Below are 20300 nucleotides of genomic sequence, written 5' to 3'. Positions count from 1 at the left end.
ATCAGATCTGTCAGCTGCAAAGCCACTCTTATATAAGGCCAATGTATTACAGCTGTGGATCCAAACTACTGGTAGCCAAAACTGGGAAAATAAATGTGACACTACCAAATTGCTAAACACAACAAACTGGGTATGTGATGTGCCATAAACAATGGACCAGCTAGCAATGGCAACTACAAACCATTTTATAGACTTCACTATGTTTCAGGAATCGCCGTCTTCCCTGGTTCCCAGCATCTCTCCTTTTCTTGGTCATTTTCCGACTTGCCGGCTCACACTCCCCTCTATGGCCTTGATTCATCAAAGAGATTTTGCCAGACTTCTGCAGTAATTTTCTTTGAAAAGTCGCAAACTTGTTTGCGACTTTTGGCGTTTCCACGCTAGTTTCTCCCAGCTCAGCCAAAATGTGCAGAGCTGGAATGGGAGAAGGGGACGGCAGGGGAGGCGTGACGCTGAGTCCTGAGTGATGGTGGTAGCGCCGGGTGTTGAGGAGTTTCTCGCATCACACACGGTAGTGTGACCCTGGCCTAAGATGGGATAAATCCAGCATTGAGCAGGAAGTTGGAAACGATGACCCTGGAGGCCCCTTCCACATCTAATAATCTAGGATTCTATGAAAATCACCGGTCTTAATGAATGTGGGCCTGTGTGTGAACTGGGAAGTCGCTATTACAATGTAATACGGTGATGCCTAGTTCTGATGCGCCACAGATTTACACTGTAGAAGGACCTTAAAGAAGGCAGTGTAAGCCGGCAAGTAGCAATAGAAGCCACATGACCCAGAAAGGGAGCAGTGTATCGCTGAAAAATGGTGAAGATGGTGATTGGGGAGTATATTAATACACAAACACTCCCTTCCTTTCACTTCCTCAACCCAGTAGTATCAGAAAAGGCTCCAGTAGCATTATAAGCCCCTAAATAGAACCCCATTTGGAGCTAGTAGGGTCTACAACTTATTGGTCAATCTAAAAACCACCTAATAGTCTTATGGATGACGGTACAATGAGAACAAAGGTTTTCTGATGCAATTAATCTTTAGTTATGTACATGTTCTACATGATGGACAGACCTACAGAAACTCTTCCTGTGGAGGGACTAAGAAACCCCCAGATCAGTGCTTACACTTCACAATTTCAAGTGAATTTAATGCACTTAGTAATGACTTATTGAGTAGAAAGGTACAAAGAGAGAGAAAAAGAAGACACTTTACTGGTTAGGCCTGTACAAAATAATGATTAACTGTTTAGCAGAAGAACCGAGAGGAAATTACCTTCAGCGTCCAACATCTTAGGAATGTCCAGGAACCTTTCAGCGACATCAAATGCAGTGTTCAGGTTTGTGTATGGATCATCCTAGAACAGGAGAAATCATTTTCAGAAAAAGGTTTAACCATAACATTCTCCACAGTCCTACCAAGAATATGTAAAAATTTATCATACACATCTATAAAAGTAGGATTTCCGTTCCCATATGAACCATCACCAAATTCAATAGTATGTATGCAAGCTTCCTAAAACCTGAACTGTGACAAAAATTCATTTTTGTGGTAAAAGCTGGAAGGACAAAAAGCACAATAGGGTCTTATCTGGATATAATATAGGAAAAATATACACAGTCATCCTCATCTGATCATCATGTGTGCTCAAAAGCACTGAAAAAAAATGTAGGCTGCTGCAGATCCTCGAGAAATTAAACATGGAAAGCTGGAAACAAATGGGTTAAACCTGCGCTGCTGCCAAGGACGATGAGAAGACAGAGATCCACAGGATGCGGTTTATTTTACAAGTCGTTTCGAAGTTTCAAATGTCTTCATCAGGACAAACCATGGTGATCACTGTAGTCTGTCCTAATGAAGTTTGAAACTTCGAAACGCGTTGACTAGTAAATCGCATACTGTGGATCTCTGTCTTCTCATTGTTCTTTGACCGCAGCGCTGGGTTATCCCATTTGTTTTCAACTTTCCCAAGATACATTTTTCTAGTAGACACGTTGGATAAAGAAATTAATAACCCTACAGTGCGTTTATGTGGCCCCCCTGAGGCTCAGTCGCCACAGAGGTACTGCACCTTCTTCTAAGGTGTGGTGCCCCATCATCCAGGTAAGTTGGGGGCTCTTGACCACGCTCCAACACTCGCACCCCACACAATAGAGTAGTTCAGCAAAACCACATTGTGGCTCCTTGCTTAGAGAGAAGCAGAGCACCTTTGGTGGTTCCCTGCTTGGAACACTAAACGTGCTGGGAGGTGGGTGGAGTTGAGAATACATATAAAAGAGCGGGAAGGTTTAGGATTACAGGTCAGTCAGTCAGAGGGAGAGTCAGAGAGGAAGCCACTCGGAGAGGAGTGGGGATCCCTGGAAGAGGGATGGAGGAAGGAGTGCTGCAGCTGCCTCAGTGATCTGAGCCAGCTGGCACGGGAAAGGAAAGAAGGCGAAAGACATTGAACTGAAGCCTGAGCTTCCATAGGAGAGAAAGACAAGTACGGAACGTAGGACTAAAAGGGAACAGAGGACGTGGGTTAGAGGAAGAACCCTGCCTAGAAGTTCTAAGCGCAAGGCTGGGGCCCGGTCCCCGAGGTTGTATGGACACTAATGGTTCTGCAGCAGACACCGGTGGAGTAGTGGGCTGTAAATGCACTACTCCCATCTAAGACTTGAGGGCACAACAGCAACACGGATAGAGAGCCGGGACTCAGGAGTAGAGAGTCCTCGAAGCAGTCTACAGCTGTCTGCCGTGCAAGTAGAGTTCTTGGGAACATCTGTCAGGAGGAACTCCAGTGTAACTCAGTACTAGGAGATCTTCACACTTAAAGGCGCTATAGAGGAGACGTTCAGAAAAGGCACATAAGTTGGCGGAGCGTGGAAGGGAGCATTCCATCTTGCCTGGAGTTGACTGAGCCCCTGACCCGGAGGACACGGCACAGAAGCGGGCACTACAGACTGTGAGTAAAGCTTTGGAACTACATGCCCTGGTGTCCTCCATTCCTTCCTGCGTCCGTCCGCCTGGCACTGCTACATCCCCTGCGCCAAACACTGCACTATCTAAGTGTCTCCACATCTACACTGTCCTGGGACAACAGCCCTACCTGTGGAGGGCTATAACATCATTGCTGCACCACACCATCTGTCCCAGAGGACAGGCCTGCAGTGTTGGCTTAACACCTCCCTTGCCGAACACCACAGGTGGCGTCACGAACTATTCATCTAACTACATTCCACCATTCACATCTTCCTATTACTTGGGCGCCCAGGGCCACGGTCCGGGTCACCGCTGCTGTGACACATCCCACTGATACCGGCCCGGTACAGAGTGCCCCACAGCCCTGGGGGGGCGATCATTTACATCAGTAATACTTTGGACAGGTCTGTCACAGGCAGCACTATTTTTGCCATAAGAACAACAGACACTACCAATTGTAACCCCGATAAGTCAGTAGGGTCCATCAACCACTGTTGGAATCCATTGTTCAACAAAACCAGTGCTGGCATGTGGCTGCCTTTATACATTGGGACCGACAAAGCAAATAAAGAATCCAAAGGACTGTACACACCTTAGAAAAAAAAAAAAGTCAGTTAAGACAACCAATTTCAGGTGTTTTGTGGGGGGGGGTGTCTCAAGTAACTTCTCGGCTGGTCTTAATGGGTATTACCTGTCCATCTCCTTTCGAGATTAGCCACAGCCAGAAAAGTCTGACAGCAGCTTACTTCCCTCTCCCCATTGAAAACTCATGCATGCTTGGCCAAACTAATCATACATATACATGGAAGGGTAGTTGAACAGCAACTTTTGGTTAGCTAAGTATTCAGCCTCCCAAACTGTATGGCCACCTTCCTTCACCCCCTTTAAGTAGAAGAGAGGTAATCTCAAATTTGGAAGTTATCCATTATCTATGGAAAAAAGGATAATTTCCTGAAAGTTTGGACCTCTCCAACCCCAAGAACTGAGGCTCTTCTCTCGTGAAAGGAGCGGATGTAGATCATGCCATTCATTCTTGTTAGAGTGCCGATGATGAGCCAAGCACTGCACTCTGCTATCTCCAGCAGTGACGTTAAGAATGAATTAGGAGGAGGTGCGCGTGATTGAACATCACTCCGTTCACATGGGAAAAGTTCCCAATCTTGAGATCAGTGGAAATCCCATCATTGTTCGGGACGTTATCCCCTTTTCTATGGATAGGAAATAAGGGACATTTTCAAATTTGGCGTTGAATCTGAAATCAATTCTGCTGTCCTTGTATTTCTTGGATGTCAGCATTATATGATAAATCTAGCTACCTTCCGTAACTTGCCATAATCGATAAGCTCTGGACGATGCCTATGAATAAGAGCGCAGAAGCCAAGTCCATCTTTCCAGCTGTAAGAAAAAAATAAATAAATTAAGGTTCTTACAATTCTGACAAGATAACACATTGCACAGAGAGCACTAGGAAAAGATTTATTTATCAGAGAGAAGATTATTTTTTCAGAAATACCCTTATAAATGTAGATGTCGACATACAGGGTATGGTGTATACGGGTCCCTCACCTGATGTGGAAGTTCTGTATATTCACATTCTTGTAGGGAGCAGTCTTCCTCTGACACCAGAGTAGCAGGCCTTCTTTGGCAGATGTTTCTATGAAAGCAAAGAATGCAAAATAGATGAGAGGATAACTTCACGAATAGCCTTAGTCCCATGAATAGCATTGGCGCGCCCGTTACATGATCGTGGGGGGTTATCATAACGGCCAGAAGTCAGCTAAAGACTCCCGTGCCCGTCATTCATATCCTCCTGTGAAAGCCAACGTGTGTCCGGCATTCATAGGAAACCGTGATTTCTGCTATATATAGCACATGCAATCAGACAATCGCAGATTCAAGTCCGCTAAGGGGTGTATTAAATACAGTAAAAAGCGAAAAAAAGTTTAGAAAAAGATGAGGAAAAAAAAAATCCAAAAAGATAAAATCACCCTCCTCTTGCCTTTTCTGTGTTCAATAGAATCTGATCTATCAAAATAGAAAATAAATTAATTGGATCGATAAATAGCGTATCTAGAATCGCCAGAATTACAGTTTTTTGCCTGCAGCAACATTGCAATAAGAGGCGATCAAAACACTGTATCTACCCCAAAAAGGTATCAGTAAAAAACAGCTCTGGGCACAAAACATAAGCTGTGACACAGCCCTCCAAAAGTTGAAAATATTAAGGGTTACGGGTCTTAAAAAACGGCAACTAAAGCACATTTTTAGTTAGTTTTTTTTTTTTTACAAATTTTTGAATTTTTCTCACCACTTAAACTATACATGTTTCATATTTGAGTAATTGTACTGACCCGGAGAATCATAATGGTCAGTCAGTTTTACCAAATATTGAACGTAGTCCATTTAAAAAAAAAATTGTGGAATTGCACTTTTTTTTTTTGCAATTTCAACACACTTGGAATTTTTTCCCTTTCTTGCCAGTGTATCCCATGATAAAAATAATGGTATTATTCAAAAGTAAAATTTGTCCTGCAAAAAAAAGCCCTCATACGACTGTGGATGGAAAAATATAAAAAAAAAAAAATGTACAGCTCAAGAAAGAGGGGAAAAAAGAAAAAAAAAGGAAAATAGCTCAGTTGTGAAGGTGTTAAAATAATCTCTGGAGACAGATTCTCAGGTAGATCTATGTTCGTCCCATAGATCTTAACAGCTCATTTACATATTAAGAAAAACGTTGACTTCTGTGGAATAAGACATCTGATCGCAGATATCAAGGTGTCATTTTATACAGCTTCCTATGACCTACATGTCCATATAGACGGTTTAGCAGGGTAGATCCTACTGACAAATTCCCTTTAAAGCCCTGCTAATGTGCTATACCAATCTTTATCCCCGACCTTCAGCCTCCGGGAGAAATGAAGCTTTGGCAGTACTATACATTAGTGCATTTTAGGGTAATGTGGCAATAGTTTAGGACACCCTTATCAATCAATACTAGACTAAAGGTTTCTGACATCAGCACAAGTATAATTCCTGTTGAACATGTGTGATCCTGCACATGATGTTTTGTATACAGACTGCAGAGCTGTAACCTTCAGAGCCCAAGTGCAAAATATATACGAGGGTGAACATCTCAACCATCATGTCTCTCTTACAATAGTGGCGGTGTTCTCCTACTGCATAAGGATAGTGGCGGTGTTCTCCTACTGCACAGGGGATGGCGAAATAATTCCGCAAAATCTGTGACTCCTATTGCTACGCTCCTGCCATGCAGGAAACACGGACATAATATGTATTGGGCATAAAGTACCTTCAACGGAAATGTCTTGTATAGCAAAACGGAGGATAATGGTCCAAATCATTCCTAGGGTCATTTTAGCATTGCCATCGACAATTTCTGAAAATAAAAAAAAAAAGAAAAGAGAATTAAGCATGGAGAATTTAAGCTGAAATCTGATACTGAAATAGAAGAAAGCGTCACTAGGCTCTAACGTTATAATACATGGCCCCAGGTATTCATTCAGCCCTTTTTGAACCAGTAATGAAAAGCTGAAGGTTGGAATTTGATTGATCAATGTGGACATAAAGTCCATTGTAAAGGATTTGTGCTGCATGATGTCCGCCGTATGCCATGGCTAGGTTTTAGAATGTTCTGTGATTAAGTGCTTGTTTATAGGATATTTGGGGCTCACAATTGTCAGCCAACAGCTATTGCCTGTCTATCGCCATGTCATATTCCTATAGACCCAACATGGAAGAAGAGTCATAAACGTCAAATCTACCCTGACAATCCTATGATGCTATTCATTAGTATAGATAAGATCTTGTAACATTTCTCCAGGGAGTCTGCAAAAATAAAGATTACTGGTCCTCTCCAAAAGATTTCTGGTCCTCTATAAAACATTTCTGGTCCTCTCCAAAAGATTTCTGGTCTTCTCTCCCCGTAAAATCCCTTTCTCTTAGCCATTATTTGGGAACACAGCACCTTTCCTTGTTTGGGAGGGTCTTGGTTCTGTATTGACGGAATAGTTGGGTGTTTCCGGCCCAGGTGTAGCCCGGTGAGGAGGAGTCCACCTTTTTTCTAAGATGCATTCTTAGTGTTGACCTCCAGGAGGCAGCACATTAACCCATGGTTCCTGTGTCCCCCAATGAAGCGACTGAGAAAACCCCATGAGCAAATGACTGGAAATCCAGCAACCCACAATCATCACCCGTAATCAGTGTGATGCAATAAATTCACATTTTCCATTTTTCAGGCATTATTGTAATTACCGACAAATATATCATAAATATAAAAAATTCTATCGGGTCATAAAACTTTATAATTTTACACAAATTACACACCCACTATACAGTACGATCCATTGACCTGGCACATGGTTACAAAACATCACTTGCATCAGGCCCTGAATGCCCCTTGGGTCTCATTCAGATGCCAGTGATTTTTCTCGTACGCAGAAAAAACTAAATTTCATCAGAGTACGTATTTAAAATCAGTTTAATCAGCGATTTACCTACATGAAGCAAAAAAAAAAATAAATAAACTGCAAAGGTTCTCCTGCCCACTACAATGTTAAAAACCGTCAGGAGACAAAGCACACTGATGCCATCTGTGATTCTTCATGGAGGAACTGTACACTTGTGCGGTTAATTTTGATAAAAAACGGACGAGTCACCGTGATTTTTTCCCAGACTCACTGTCCACAAAAAAAAAAAAAAAAAAAAACGGACTTGTGAACAGCATTATAGAACCTGAACCCATTATAATCTGTGAAAATCCAGGAGAGAACTTGTACATGACCAATGGACGTCTGAATAAGGTGTTACTTGGAGTAAGGCCAGGTAACACGGCTGTTTTCCCTCCATTTGAGAGAAACGGTCCGATCATGCCAATCAGACTCTGAACAATAAGGAACATGTTATTTATAGGCCTGTTTCTTTGGGTCCTGTCGGCTGATTGCGGTACGCGCATGCAGCAGTGTTGGTTGTGGTGCCCGTTCATTGCCGCGTCTCTCTGTATCCGAATGACAACCCAGTTGTTGCCTGGATACTTGACGTATCTGGCTCGGTGTCCCCTTCACTTCCTGTTTCATGCGAGTCATTCAGCGCTCTCGGCTCGACAGGCCTCGTTGCTTCCGTTGTCATGGACGCTTGTTCTATGACGCTGCATCACATGTTTTATGTGGGTCATGACTATTTCCGCTCATGCGCAGCGTACTACTGAACGAACTTTGCAATTTGTGCTATATGCACAGATCATCTCCGGTCATGTGCGGTGTTTTAATGACTCACACTATTTTAGCAGCGTCACTTAATGGAGTAACACGTTTCTCTTTCTTATTGGATGCCTATAACACACCTCTCTTCTGTGATTGGTTATGCATGACATTTATACCTACCTTTCTGCTTCTGGCCCCACCCCCTGACAAAGGCAGCGTGCCAAAACGTGCGTTAGGGAGGGCGCCCATCCAAGAGACCAGGAGCATTCTACTTTACTCTGTAAGTTACTTGGTGTTTTTAGCATTATGTACTAATTGGTTTCATATACCTTTACTCCTGGCCGTTCATTGTGTGATGTGGATACACTGACACTCGGTGGTGTCTTTTTGCACTGTTGCCTTTACTATTTTGCCAATGATGATTCCTTTTAAACATATGGCTTTTTTTTGCACATTTGATATATAGCCATTATTTGCACATTTGATATATAGTCATTACTTGATTTTTTTGTGCACTATACACATGTTGAGTCTGTGACACTATTTTTGATTTTTTTTTTTTTTTTTTAACATTTCTTCACATTATTGCTCACTAAGATGTAATCCACATCTACTTACCACATATTAAACTGGATAACAGCGCTCTTGTTGTAGCATACGGGTATTTGACTTTTACTCTTTTTTACATGTGATCTTACATTATATTTTTAACCTGTTATTCTTAATAAAAATTGATAATATTCTAAACTATTTTGGACTTCTGGTCGGCTCTTTTTCTGTCTTTTATCATGAATGGACCATGAATGGGGTGGAGGTCAAACATGCGCTCCTCGCTCCATTCAAGACGGCGCTTTGCTGAGCTCAAAAGGGGATAACTTTTTAATCTGGGAATAATCTTTTCAATACGTTCAACCAGGAAAATAAAAGGTTATAAAACCCTGCGGCACATAGAGCCCTGATAATGAATATACTTTGCACTTCCCCGGGACACTGTAAATGTTATCATGTTACGGGCAAGAACAAATCAAATTGGCGATACCATGAGGAATGTCTTATCAGATACGGCTGCTATAGTTTCTGGAAACATGCACACAATAAAATATTTCAGGAGAGCGAGGAAAGGACTGGTCCTCCGCACTCCATATTCTGTTTGGCTTATCAAGACGCCTCCTACAACTCTTAAGGTTGGCGCGGTGATTCAACAACCGGGCAGGGCAAGTAATACCCAATTTGGTTTCTCAAAATTACAGCAGCTTATAGCCCATAGTTTTCTGAAAGGAGACAAGCCATTAAGCCTTTATTAAATAGGAGAAAACTAATAGAAAAAAAAAAAAAAAATCCCACCTTCTGCACCTATGGACACCAGTTTCACCCCTTTGCTGGCAATAAAGTCCAGAGCTTTGTTGACATTGGAGATCTTGTGCACTCGCATTTTGCCCCGTTCAGGTTTGGGTAAACGTTCCCCTGTGGAGACATTAAAAAAAAAACAAAAAACTATTATTTAGTAAGCTGAGTGTGACTGATATAGAATTTCTAAAGATTTCTGACATTAGCATGCAGTGCTATTCTACATGTCATATGTGCTGGATTCTGCAATACAGACCTCAAGATAAACTACTATCACCTGAAAGGTGGATATGTAGGTGCCATTAAATAAAAATGCAGGGGCAAAAATAAAGCAAAAAGTTGCCTGCCTCTTCTGCCTTGGACAATGCCCTGGTGTAAGCCGAACAGACTAAACCAACGTGGATAGTTATTAAAGGCAATCTGTCAGCAGGATCTCTCCCCCTTCCCAAACTATTTCTATGCGCATGTAGCTCTTTCAATGACATGTGCAGCAATATATTTACATGGCCAGTCCGTTTCTCTGTTACTGAGAAATCAGAATTTTAATGGATATATAAATTATGCTGAAGAGCTATAGTAGATCAGAAGCCTACGTCACTCCGGCTCTATTTCACGCCCAGCACCACCTCCTCCATGACTTAGAATAGTAAGATACTGAAGCTTAACCGACAGCCTCTATTCTGTGTGACTTCCGCCAAAAGAGTAATCAGTCAAGGAGTAGGCGGTGCTGGGTGGGGCACAGAGCTGGAGTGACCAGAGGCTCCAGATTAGGGTGATGACAATTTTAAAAATTTTGCAAAACGAAAATGAAACCCCTTACATTGGAGGAACAATTGCATTCAAATGACATTAGTATCATCAAATGTGTAAAATATTCAAAAAAGTTCCCCCTCTTTTTCAAAAGATTTTTCATGTTTTAATTTTAATCTTTAAAGAAAATATCTTTCTAAGTTGTAACAAAAAGTGGTATTTTATTCACATCTAGAACATTCTGGAATATTTTAAAATATTTTGGAACTTAGTATTATCTTTTCATTTTCAGTGCAAAGCTTCAGGTTTTACGATCAAGAAGTGCATTCAGAAAATGTCTTCTAGAAATTCCAGCAACAGTGTAAAAGCAAACAGGTCTATCTGGACGAGGAATCTGCCCTCCTATTGTCAACATAAAAGATAATAATGCAAAATTGCATGTCCTTTTTTTGGCCAAAAAATACCATTTTTGCCTTATTTCATTCGAATGAAAGGGGGAACTTTTTTTAAAAAACAAAAAAAAGCAATACTTATTCTTAAATAACCCATAAAAGTTCCTCCATTGCACATGGTTTCGTAAAAAATTTTTTTATGTCATTATACTACTCCAGATCTACCATAGCCATTCGCATATCAATTCAAATGCTGATTTCGCAGTAACAGAGAAACGGACTGACAATGTAAAGGTACTGCTGGATTTGTCATTGAAAGAGCTACATGTGCACCGAAATAGTTTGGAGTGGGAGGGGATGAATCCTACTGACTTTCTTTAACGTACTCATAATGATTATATCCACCAGAGAACAGCATCTGTAGTGTCCTGACAATAGAACATGCTAGTAATTTATACCATACTGTACAAAATATTACACCATGATGTAATTAACCTTCTCACCTGAAATAACTTCAAGTAATAACATGAGTTTAAGGCCATCTCGGAAGTCCTCATCTATATTCTCAATCTGTGTTCCAGCCTTGCGGAGATGTGAATTACACCACGCTGTGAATGTCTGTGGATGAGAAGAACTTGTCAATACATTTCATTTATACCTTACGATAATTGGTATATTTCCAATAAGGACCTCGGCACAAATTGCAAAGCTTAGAACACTCTTCTGTAGCAGACAATGAACATTTCCAGTCTATGCTCCATGTGGCTGCGGTAAATCACGTGTCATCACTATTTATTACAGAACGTCTGGCACGATCACTGCACCCAGAATCATGTCCAAAAATGTAAAATATCTAAAAGCAAAAAATAAAAATGATTTTATGACAAAAGTATTTTGCTAGTTGGTTTCAATTATTAAAAATAATGTGATACATTCCTTCTAATTCACAGCTAGTTTCTATGCATTCCTGCAGGACATAATTCATGCTGCATCAAAGGGCAAAGTTCAGCATTTGTCCAGGATTTTCATGTCATCTAGTCTCTACAGAGTATTGAACGAATAACTATGACAAACACAAGGGATAACAGAAAAATCTCCTTATCCTGCTCCCATCATTAGAACAATGGCACACCAACGGCATTAATTACTACGGCTCAGCCCATGCACTGAAATATTTAATACTTTTCAATTCTTTCTCAAGAATCCATTAATCATCATTACACTGCTCATATTCAATGTTTTATAGCCCCGTGCTGCCAGTTATTGATCAGAGCATTAATCTTATTGTATGAATACTGTGGATTCCTTTTCAACATTGGACAAGGTTTAAGCCTCCTTTTTTACTGCATATTGCTATTGCAGTCTTAGAGGATTAGATCAAGAGTAGCTCTTGTTTTAGAGGATAAGATGTTCTAAAATCCCCCAAAATACAACTTTCTTTAATTTCCAAAGTAGGTAAAAAAAGAAAGAAATAAAAGAAAAAGAAATCACACATTCAAAAAAAATCTTATTTCTTCTTCGTTCAATAAGCGCCTATCCCTTCTTCTGTACACAGCTTAGCAAAAAGGTGGGACAGTGGGTTTTGAAGAAAGCTTGGTTCATGTTCTTTCTGTGCACCGTGTTGGGGTGTAGATCTTGATCCCCCAAAAAAGACGGAGCCATTCACTAAAGTAAGGCAGACAGAGTCCCTTGGCTATCCAACTGGTTTCCAACTTGGTCTTTTTCTAGGCAGATATAAAAGTGTGGGCTACCATGTTTTTTGTGTTCAACTAAGAGATGGACATTGCCCAAATAAAGGCCAGATCAGTTAAAAAGGGATCCCATCTGCCCCTTCAGTGAATGGCTTTGTCAGGGTCTACAGGGATGCCCATTGTTAAGTTTTAAAACCCCCAGCATAACTTAAAGCACAGTACAAAGATGAAGTCACTCAAATCAATAATGAAGTCACTGGAAAAGTACTTCAAAACAAGGAACATTTCACTGGCGATGAAGACACGGCTCCTACATAGTTTGGTCTTTTCTGTAAAAACATAAGGATGCAAAACCTGGACGATAAAGAAACAAGATAGAAGAAGAATCGTAGGCTTCAAAATGTGGTGCTGGACAAGGATGTTATAAATACCATGGATGACAAGAACAACAAATCCATTTTGCAACAAATTAAGCCAGACATGTCAATCAAAGCAAGCATCACCAAGCTAAGACTGGGTTCACAATACGTCCAAGCTAAGGCTGGGTTCACATTACGTTAGACGGACTGCGTTACACCACGGTATAAAGCGGTGTAACGCAGGCCGTTAACTCTGCCATTCAGTCCCATTGTCGGACGCATCGCGACGCATGCCGTAAAGTGGCATGCGTTCGCCATGTGCCGTCATTCACTGACGGAGCCTCGGACGCGGGCTGCAGCATCTGAGGCTCCGTCACTGCTAGCGTTGATGAATCATCTGTGCTAGCACAGATGATTCATCTGCGCTAGCGGGTATAGCATAACGTGATCGCGATATGCTATACCGTTAACGCAGCCCATCAACGCTATGCGTTGAACGGGCTGCTTAACGTAATGTGAACCTAGCCTAAGACTTGCCCACATTGATCTCTTCGAATGATGTGTCCGATAACTGGAGGACATCACGTTTGGAAGAACAGAAGGAACAAGGCGAAGCGGAAGACCAACAACCAGATGGCTTGATACCTTCAAGATAACAGTGGAGAAGACCCTGGTGGACCTACCTAGGCTTGCAGAAGATAAATCTTCCTACAGATCATTCACCCATCAAGTCGCCATGGCTCAAGATCGAGCCAAAAGCCGATAGAAAAAAAAGTGAACCTAGCCTAACATGCCTTAAAAGTCAGAGTATTAAACAGCATTAAGATGCAGGTTATAGCCATGGAAATGCATAGATTTGCACAGTATCTTCACACAAAAAGTTAGCACATTTTAATTAAGCGTGCAAGATTAGTTTAATTTTTCTAACCTACCCTTCGATGGGAGTACCAGCTCTGCGCAACCATTTTCGAAAACAGATTTTGCATCACATATTGCATGCAAATGAAGAAAATACACTGACCTTGGCAGACAAGGTGATATAATAAATAAGCTATTCTTTAACCTATAAGTCAAATACAGGTTCATTTATGGCACCTGTACAAAGCAATGAACAATCACTTCTCTATGCTTGATTCAAGAAGGATTACGAAGAGATAAACAAGTCACAGTCGGAACAGTCATTTTCGAAGTGTCACAGTCGGTGGTTACCAACAGTCGCTGCCGCTCACTGCGCTTCCTGGGTATGTGAAACACAAACCTGTTTATGAAAGAAGCAGACTGTGCTTCCTGTACCAGGCGAGGCGAGTGTGGTTACCGGAAATATTCCAAGATGCCACAAACCTGCTGTGCAAGGCCAGTGCTGAAAACAGCAGCAGGTGTAGGAGCGCCTCTGAAGAACACACCAATGATTTCTACTTATTATGGGATATGACAACTGGGGCCAACTTTAATGTCATACATTACTAACATTGACTAAAAAAAAAATCATCTCATCTTATGTATTCCCATAAATGATGTATCAAGACCCGTCACCCAACATGAACAGCATTCCATGACTTTAATCACAGAATAGCTGTCATATTATGTGTCCTCAGGGGCGTAACGATCGTGGTCGCAGATGGCCCAGGATTAGGGACATATACCAGGAATTGGCCCAGGATGATACCAGTTAGGCGCCCAAGATGGGGGGCATTATACAAGGAAGGGGACAGGACAGGGACAATATTACAGGAAGGGGCCCAGAATGGGGGTTATTATAGGAAGAGGCCTAGGATTGAGGACATTATTACATTATGTGAGGGGGGCAACATGTATACGTTTACAGGATTTAGAACACTACAAGGGCCAATACATCTAACCAACATGTAGGTGGGGGCACAGGTCAATGTTTTGCACCACAGCCAATCAAACTCAAGTTACGTGACGACTAGTCCTGCTGCCAAAAGATATAATGTACATGCCCAAACCGTACTATAACTTGCAGGATACGTCCAACTCATAACACGGCTATGAAACTAATAATTTTAATGGGGCGTAAGTAATTGAAAAAAAAAAAAAGTAGAAAAAAAAATTAAAAATACGGAGATTTTTAGCAAATAGGCAGGAGGAAGTGAGAAGGGGTTGATTATGTGCAGTACAGGGGCATACGTAGAAACCATGGGGACCCATAGCAGAAGTTCTAACCTCTCCCAAAAAAATAATTAAACAAATAAATTGTTGGGTCACAGAAAAGCATATCTCAATTTTCCAGCCTTTACACAGTAATTTTCCTCCTGCTGAAGATTCCTCTTTCATTGCCTCCATAATGTATGATGACAACAAAAATGCGACCCAAACACAGTATAATACCCCCATGGCAAATATCTCCACATTAGCCTCTACCTGCACAGTATAATGACCCCACTGTACCCCACCTCAACTCCCTAGGCAAAGTATGGTGACCTCCGCACAGTATTGTCCTCCAATTGTGACCCCGACACAGCCCTCCATGCAGTATAATGGCCCCCAAATTGCTCAACACTGAAAAATGGCCCACACTAGCCCTCCAAATACAGGGTGGGCCATTTATATGGATACACCTAAATAAAATGGGAATGGTTGGCAATATCAACTTCCTGTTTGTGGCACATTAGTATATGGGAGGGGGAAACTTTTCAAGATGGGTGGTTACCATGGCGGCCATTTTGAAGTCAGACATTTTGGATCCAACTTTATTTTTTTCAATGGGAAGAGTGTCATGTGACACATCAATCTTATTGAGAATTTCACAAGAAAAACAATGATGTGCTTAGTTTTAACGTAACTTTTCTTTTGTGAGTTATTAGCAAGTTTATGACCACTTATAAAATGTGTTCAAAGTGCTGCCCATTGTGTTGGATTGTCAATGCAACCCTATTCTCCCACTCTTGACAACACAGCAGAAGAAATGCTAGCACCGGCTTCCAGTATCCGTTGTTTCAGATGCTGCACATCTCGTATCTTCACAGCATAGACAATTGCCTTCAGATAACCCCAAATATAAAGGCTAAGGGGGTCAGATCGGGAGACTTTGGTGGCCAATCAACTGGCCCATGATGACCAATCCACTTTCCAGGAGACTGTTGATGTAGGAATGCTCGGACCAGACACCCATAATTGATGGTATGGTGTAGTATGGTATATGGGGTACAAAGATAGTGAGGCCATTCTTCATCAATGGAAACCTGAATGCCCCTGGATACCTGAAATTGCTACATGATGATGTGTTGCCCTCTTTATGCACTGAATATGGCACGTTCCCTGAGATTTTCCAGCAAGATGGTGTACCACCACATTATGGGTGTCAGGTCAGAGCATTCCTACAAGGAATCTGACCCCCTTAGAATAGCATTTCTTCTGCGGTGTTGTTATCAGTGTGTCAAGAGCGGGAGAAGAGGGTTGCATTGACAATCAAACACAATGGGCAGCAAGTCGAACACATTTTATAAGTGTTCATAAACTTGTAAATAACTCATGAAAGAATAAAGTTATGTTAAAACCAAGCACATCATTGTTTTTCTTGTGAATTCTCAATACGTTTGATGTGTCACATGACCCTCTTCCCATTGGAAAAAATAAAGTTGAATCCAAAATGGCCGCCATGGTCACCACACATCTTGAAAAGTTTCCCCTCTCCCATATACTAATGTGCCACAAACAGGAAGTTGATATCACCAACCATTCCCATTTCATTTAGGTGTATCCATATAAATGGCCCACCCTGTAGTAAAATGGTCTCCACACAGTATGATGGACCCCCACAAACCTACACACTGTATAACTGCTTGCATACAGTATAATGGCACCCCCACTTAACCCTTCAAATATTATAAAGGACCCCACATAACCTTCCACATAGTATAATGCTCCCCTACAATCCTCCATATAGTATAGTGCCCCTCCTATAATCCTCCATAAAATGTAATGCACTCCCCATGGTTCTCCACATACAGTATAATACACCCCCATGGTCCTCCATACAATATAATGCACTCCCAATGGTCCCTTTATACAGGTGTAGGTATACCTGGCATTGTCATTCTTATATTAGCTTCATGAAGCTATATATCCCGGACTTCTGCCTAATATTTGCAATCTGATATACTGTTTTACAAGTATTTTTAAGGCCAAATATTGATAATTGAAACTGAGACCTTTTTTATGTACATACATACCTTTTTTTGTTTTTTTCTTGTTTGTGCCATTACTTTTTTTTATTATAGGGGTATAATAGGGCGTTCAGGGATACCGACATGGGGTGCCAAATTGTGACTATTAGGCCGGGGTCACACTGGCGAGTGCAATGCAAGAAACGCCCGCGAGTCTCTCGCATCAATACCCGGCACTCGGGACCGGAGCGTTCAGCTGCATAGAAATACATGCAGCCACACACTCCAGTCCCGAGTGCCGGGTATTGATGAGTTTCTTTCTCGCATTGCACTTGCAAGTGTAACCCCCGGCCTTAGGGTGTCAACCTCCACTGTCAGGTAGGTTGACTGACAAGGACCTTTAAGGAATTGATTGTCCCCACTATTGTGAATATACATTAATGTCTTTATTGATGTGTAACCTTGTATTGTCCCTAACTGATTATACCTCTATTCTTAGAAAGATTTTTTAATGAGTATTGTCCTTTTTAAATATAAGAATAAAAGTTATTTTTTAGGGGTCTATTTTCTTTTTGGTTTCTCTTCCTATAATAACTGGTTAAACCTTCACGTCCCTGCCGGTGAAAGATTTGTCTTCCTGTGCTGTGTGCTAAAGCTAAGTGGTTGGAGTAGAGTTGTTGTAGTCGTGTTCTGTGGTGTGCTGTAGTGTGTGTGTGTGTGTGTGTGTGTGTGTGTGTGTGTGTGTGTGTGTATCTCCTGGTTCTTTTTCCCATTTAGTTTATTCCTACCTGTTCTATCCTCCTCCCTATTATTGTTGGTTAGTGCATTTGTATGATAGAGGTTTTCGGTTATCCCCGCTTTGTCCTTGTGTCTTGTTTACTTTACATTTCTGTCCAAGGCCTTATGGGGTAGGGGAGGGGACAGATCAAGGTTTAACAGGAGCCTATGCAGAGACTCAGGCCTCTCTACCTTCAAAAGTTCCCCCAGGACAAGAATGGTTAGTGTCCCAGTTCCAGGGACAGTTTGTGGCCCCCTTCCTTACTGAAGTCTGTCATAGCGTGACACCGACCCTATGTTTTGTATTGAACCATCTAATAAGCGTGTGCAAAGGTCACTGTGAAGGGGGGAGCAGGGTCAGCTGTGACATCACCTATTGTGGTAGGTGAATCCTGTGTTATCAGATATGTCGCTGTATTCCTGTATTTCCAGAACTTCTTTCATTTTCAAAATCTTCAAATGACGGGTAAAATCTGTATTCATTGAATAAAGAATTTTGCATTACTGAGATAGAATCTCATGAGTAGCAGCTGTCATCTATGTATAAGAGAGGGGTGAGGAGCTCTGCCTCTAGCTGGTCCTCCCCCATCCCCCTTTACATAGAATCTTATGAGCACCACCTGCCATCTCCTATTTCAGTAATGTAACAATCTGTCTTCACTGAATACAGATTTTAGGCTTGTTTCACACTTCCGTTTTCTGGCGTCAGTCAAAATCCGTCCTTAGCAGAAAAAAACGGATCCGACGGATTTGCTTGGTGGATCAGTCTTTTTCCCCATAGACATGTATTAGTGACGGATTGTGACAGATGGCCTTCCGTTTCGTCCATTGTGCAATGGATCCGTCGGAAACTAGGAGTCCGTCAGTCAAAAAAAACGTCCCTAGGAACGTTTTTTGTCTCAGTCGAAAAGGCGGACAGTGACGGATTAGTCGCCTGCTAGAATGGACGCCTATGGGCGGCGGCTCCGTCGCTGTCCGTCAGAAAACGAATCCGTCGTGGGATTCAGTTTTTTGGAAAAGAGCATGCCCGGAATATATATATCTCTCTCTCTCGAATCGTGTTCCTTTATATTCCAAAATCTGCAGCTTTGACGGAGATCTGTCAAAGAAATGGAAGAAACGGATGAAAAAAAACAGATGTGACTGATTAAACAGATCCGTTTTTTGTTTCGGAGGATCCGCTAGACGGATCCGTCTAAAAAACTGATCCGTTTTTCACTATTTTGGACGGATCCGTCATTCCGCCAACACGATGGATTTTGACTGACGCCAAAAAACAAGTGTGAAAAAGGCCTTGCAGCGCTGGGGTCCTGGGTTCGAATCCCACAAAGGACAACATCTGCAAGGAGTTTGTATGTTCTCCCCGTGTTTGCGTGGGTTTCCTTCCACATTCTAAAGCCATACTAATAGGGAATTTAGATTGTGAGCCCCATCGGGGACAGTGATGATAATGTGTGTAAACTGCAAAGCGCTGCAGAATATGTTAGTGCTATATAAAAATAAAGATTATTAATTGTGAAAATGACTGATCAGTCCTGGCGGAGAAAGAAGCAGATTTCTCTAATAATATATATTACAAAGTTTCTTATTTTAATGTGTACTATTAAGGGTGGTTTCACATTAGCGTTTCAGGCCTCGGCCTGCGCACGGCCGCCGCTAAGCCCCGCCGCTCCTCCTCCTCCTGCATCCCCCATCTTTAGCACTGGCGGCGCATGCGTCCTATTGACGGTGCGCCGAGCGCACCAAATTGCAACTGGTTGCGTTTGGCGCTGGTCGTCGCACCGTCAAAAGGAAGCATGTGCCGCCAAACGCATACCTGCGCATGGCCTGCGTCCCCAGTGCTAAAGATAGGGGGGACAGGTCACATGCAGCGTCATGCGCCCGTAGGTGGAGCTACCGGAGGAGGCGCGGCAGGGGGTGGGGCTTAGCGGCAGCCGTGCGCAGGCCGACGCTGCGGCCTGAAACGCTAATGTGAAACCACCCTAATTTATGAGATAAAAATTAACAACAATTATTCTTTAAAGCTGATGGTCACATATCAGACAGCACTGGAGGTTCACAGGATAAAATACAGTCTATATTTCAGGGTAAACCCCCAATTTTGTTCTGCTTTAGGGAAATAGGTCATCTCCTACAGCTGAACATGGTGTTTAGGTCTCCTGAGATCAGTTTACTTGATGTTGAAATCCTTATAATACAAATAATATAAAATGAATCCATTAATACCCATCTATAAGAGTACGGCATATAACAAAGGCACAAATCACATTATTTCTAATGCAGATAACTGCTGTTGTAGAAGAATCTCGGGAAAACCAGATTTCTCTTCGCTTCTGCCCACGTACAGCTTTGTAGAAGATACAGGATTGTGTCACGGAAGACGTCTACAAATATAGAACCGCTACCTGAATAGTGTGCCGGTGTTGTCAGAGTGATGGCCTCCCGTCGTGATTTCATCTCCTGGTCACAGTGCAAAAAAACTCATGAATACAGACTAGATTTAGAATTGCTTGGATAAAGTGTTTACTTTCCCAGAACACAGGAGAATAATGACGTGAAAAGACAATCAGAATACATGGGATTATCCAGATGGGTTAATAACGTATATATACTGGAGTTGTAACTCTCTCCCCTTGGAAGAACCATGATTAGGTCTCCAGCAGTTCTCCAGTCATGAATGGT

At 41.9% G+C, this 20300-nt stretch overlaps 1 protein-coding gene across 5 annotated transcripts in view; it reads right to left on the bottom strand.

Annotated features, from left to right (window-relative positions):
* The window catches only part of LOC141055551 (alpha-actinin-1), a 150435-nt gene that overhangs the window by 91847 nt on the left and 38288 nt on the right, over positions 1-20300 (bottom strand). For 4 of the 5 annotated variants that reach the window (XM_073552172.1, XM_073552174.1, XM_073552175.1 and 1 more), the window contains exons 2-7: positions 11168-11282; positions 9520-9639; positions 6267-6353; positions 4523-4610; positions 4273-4351; positions 1271-1352 (exon numbers count right to left, since the gene is read on the bottom strand). In XM_073552172.1, the coding sequence (XP_073408273.1) occupies positions 1271-1352; positions 4273-4351; positions 4523-4610; positions 6267-6353; positions 9520-9639; positions 11168-11282 (571 nt within the window). The remainder of the gene's footprint in view (positions 1-1270; positions 1353-4272; positions 4352-4522; positions 4611-6266; positions 6354-9519; positions 9640-11167; positions 11283-20300) is intronic. The other variant, XM_073552176.1, reaches the window with a different exon arrangement.

The sequence above is a fragment of the Dendrobates tinctorius genome, unplaced genomic scaffold (genome assembly GCF_039654945.1).
Source record: "Dendrobates tinctorius isolate UK_male_01 unplaced genomic scaffold, ASM3965494v1 ptg000186l, whole genome shotgun sequence".
Lineage (NCBI taxonomy): Eukaryota > Metazoa > Chordata > Amphibia > Anura > Dendrobatidae > Dendrobates > Dendrobates tinctorius.
This window is presented reverse-complemented; position numbering and strand designations above follow the sequence as displayed.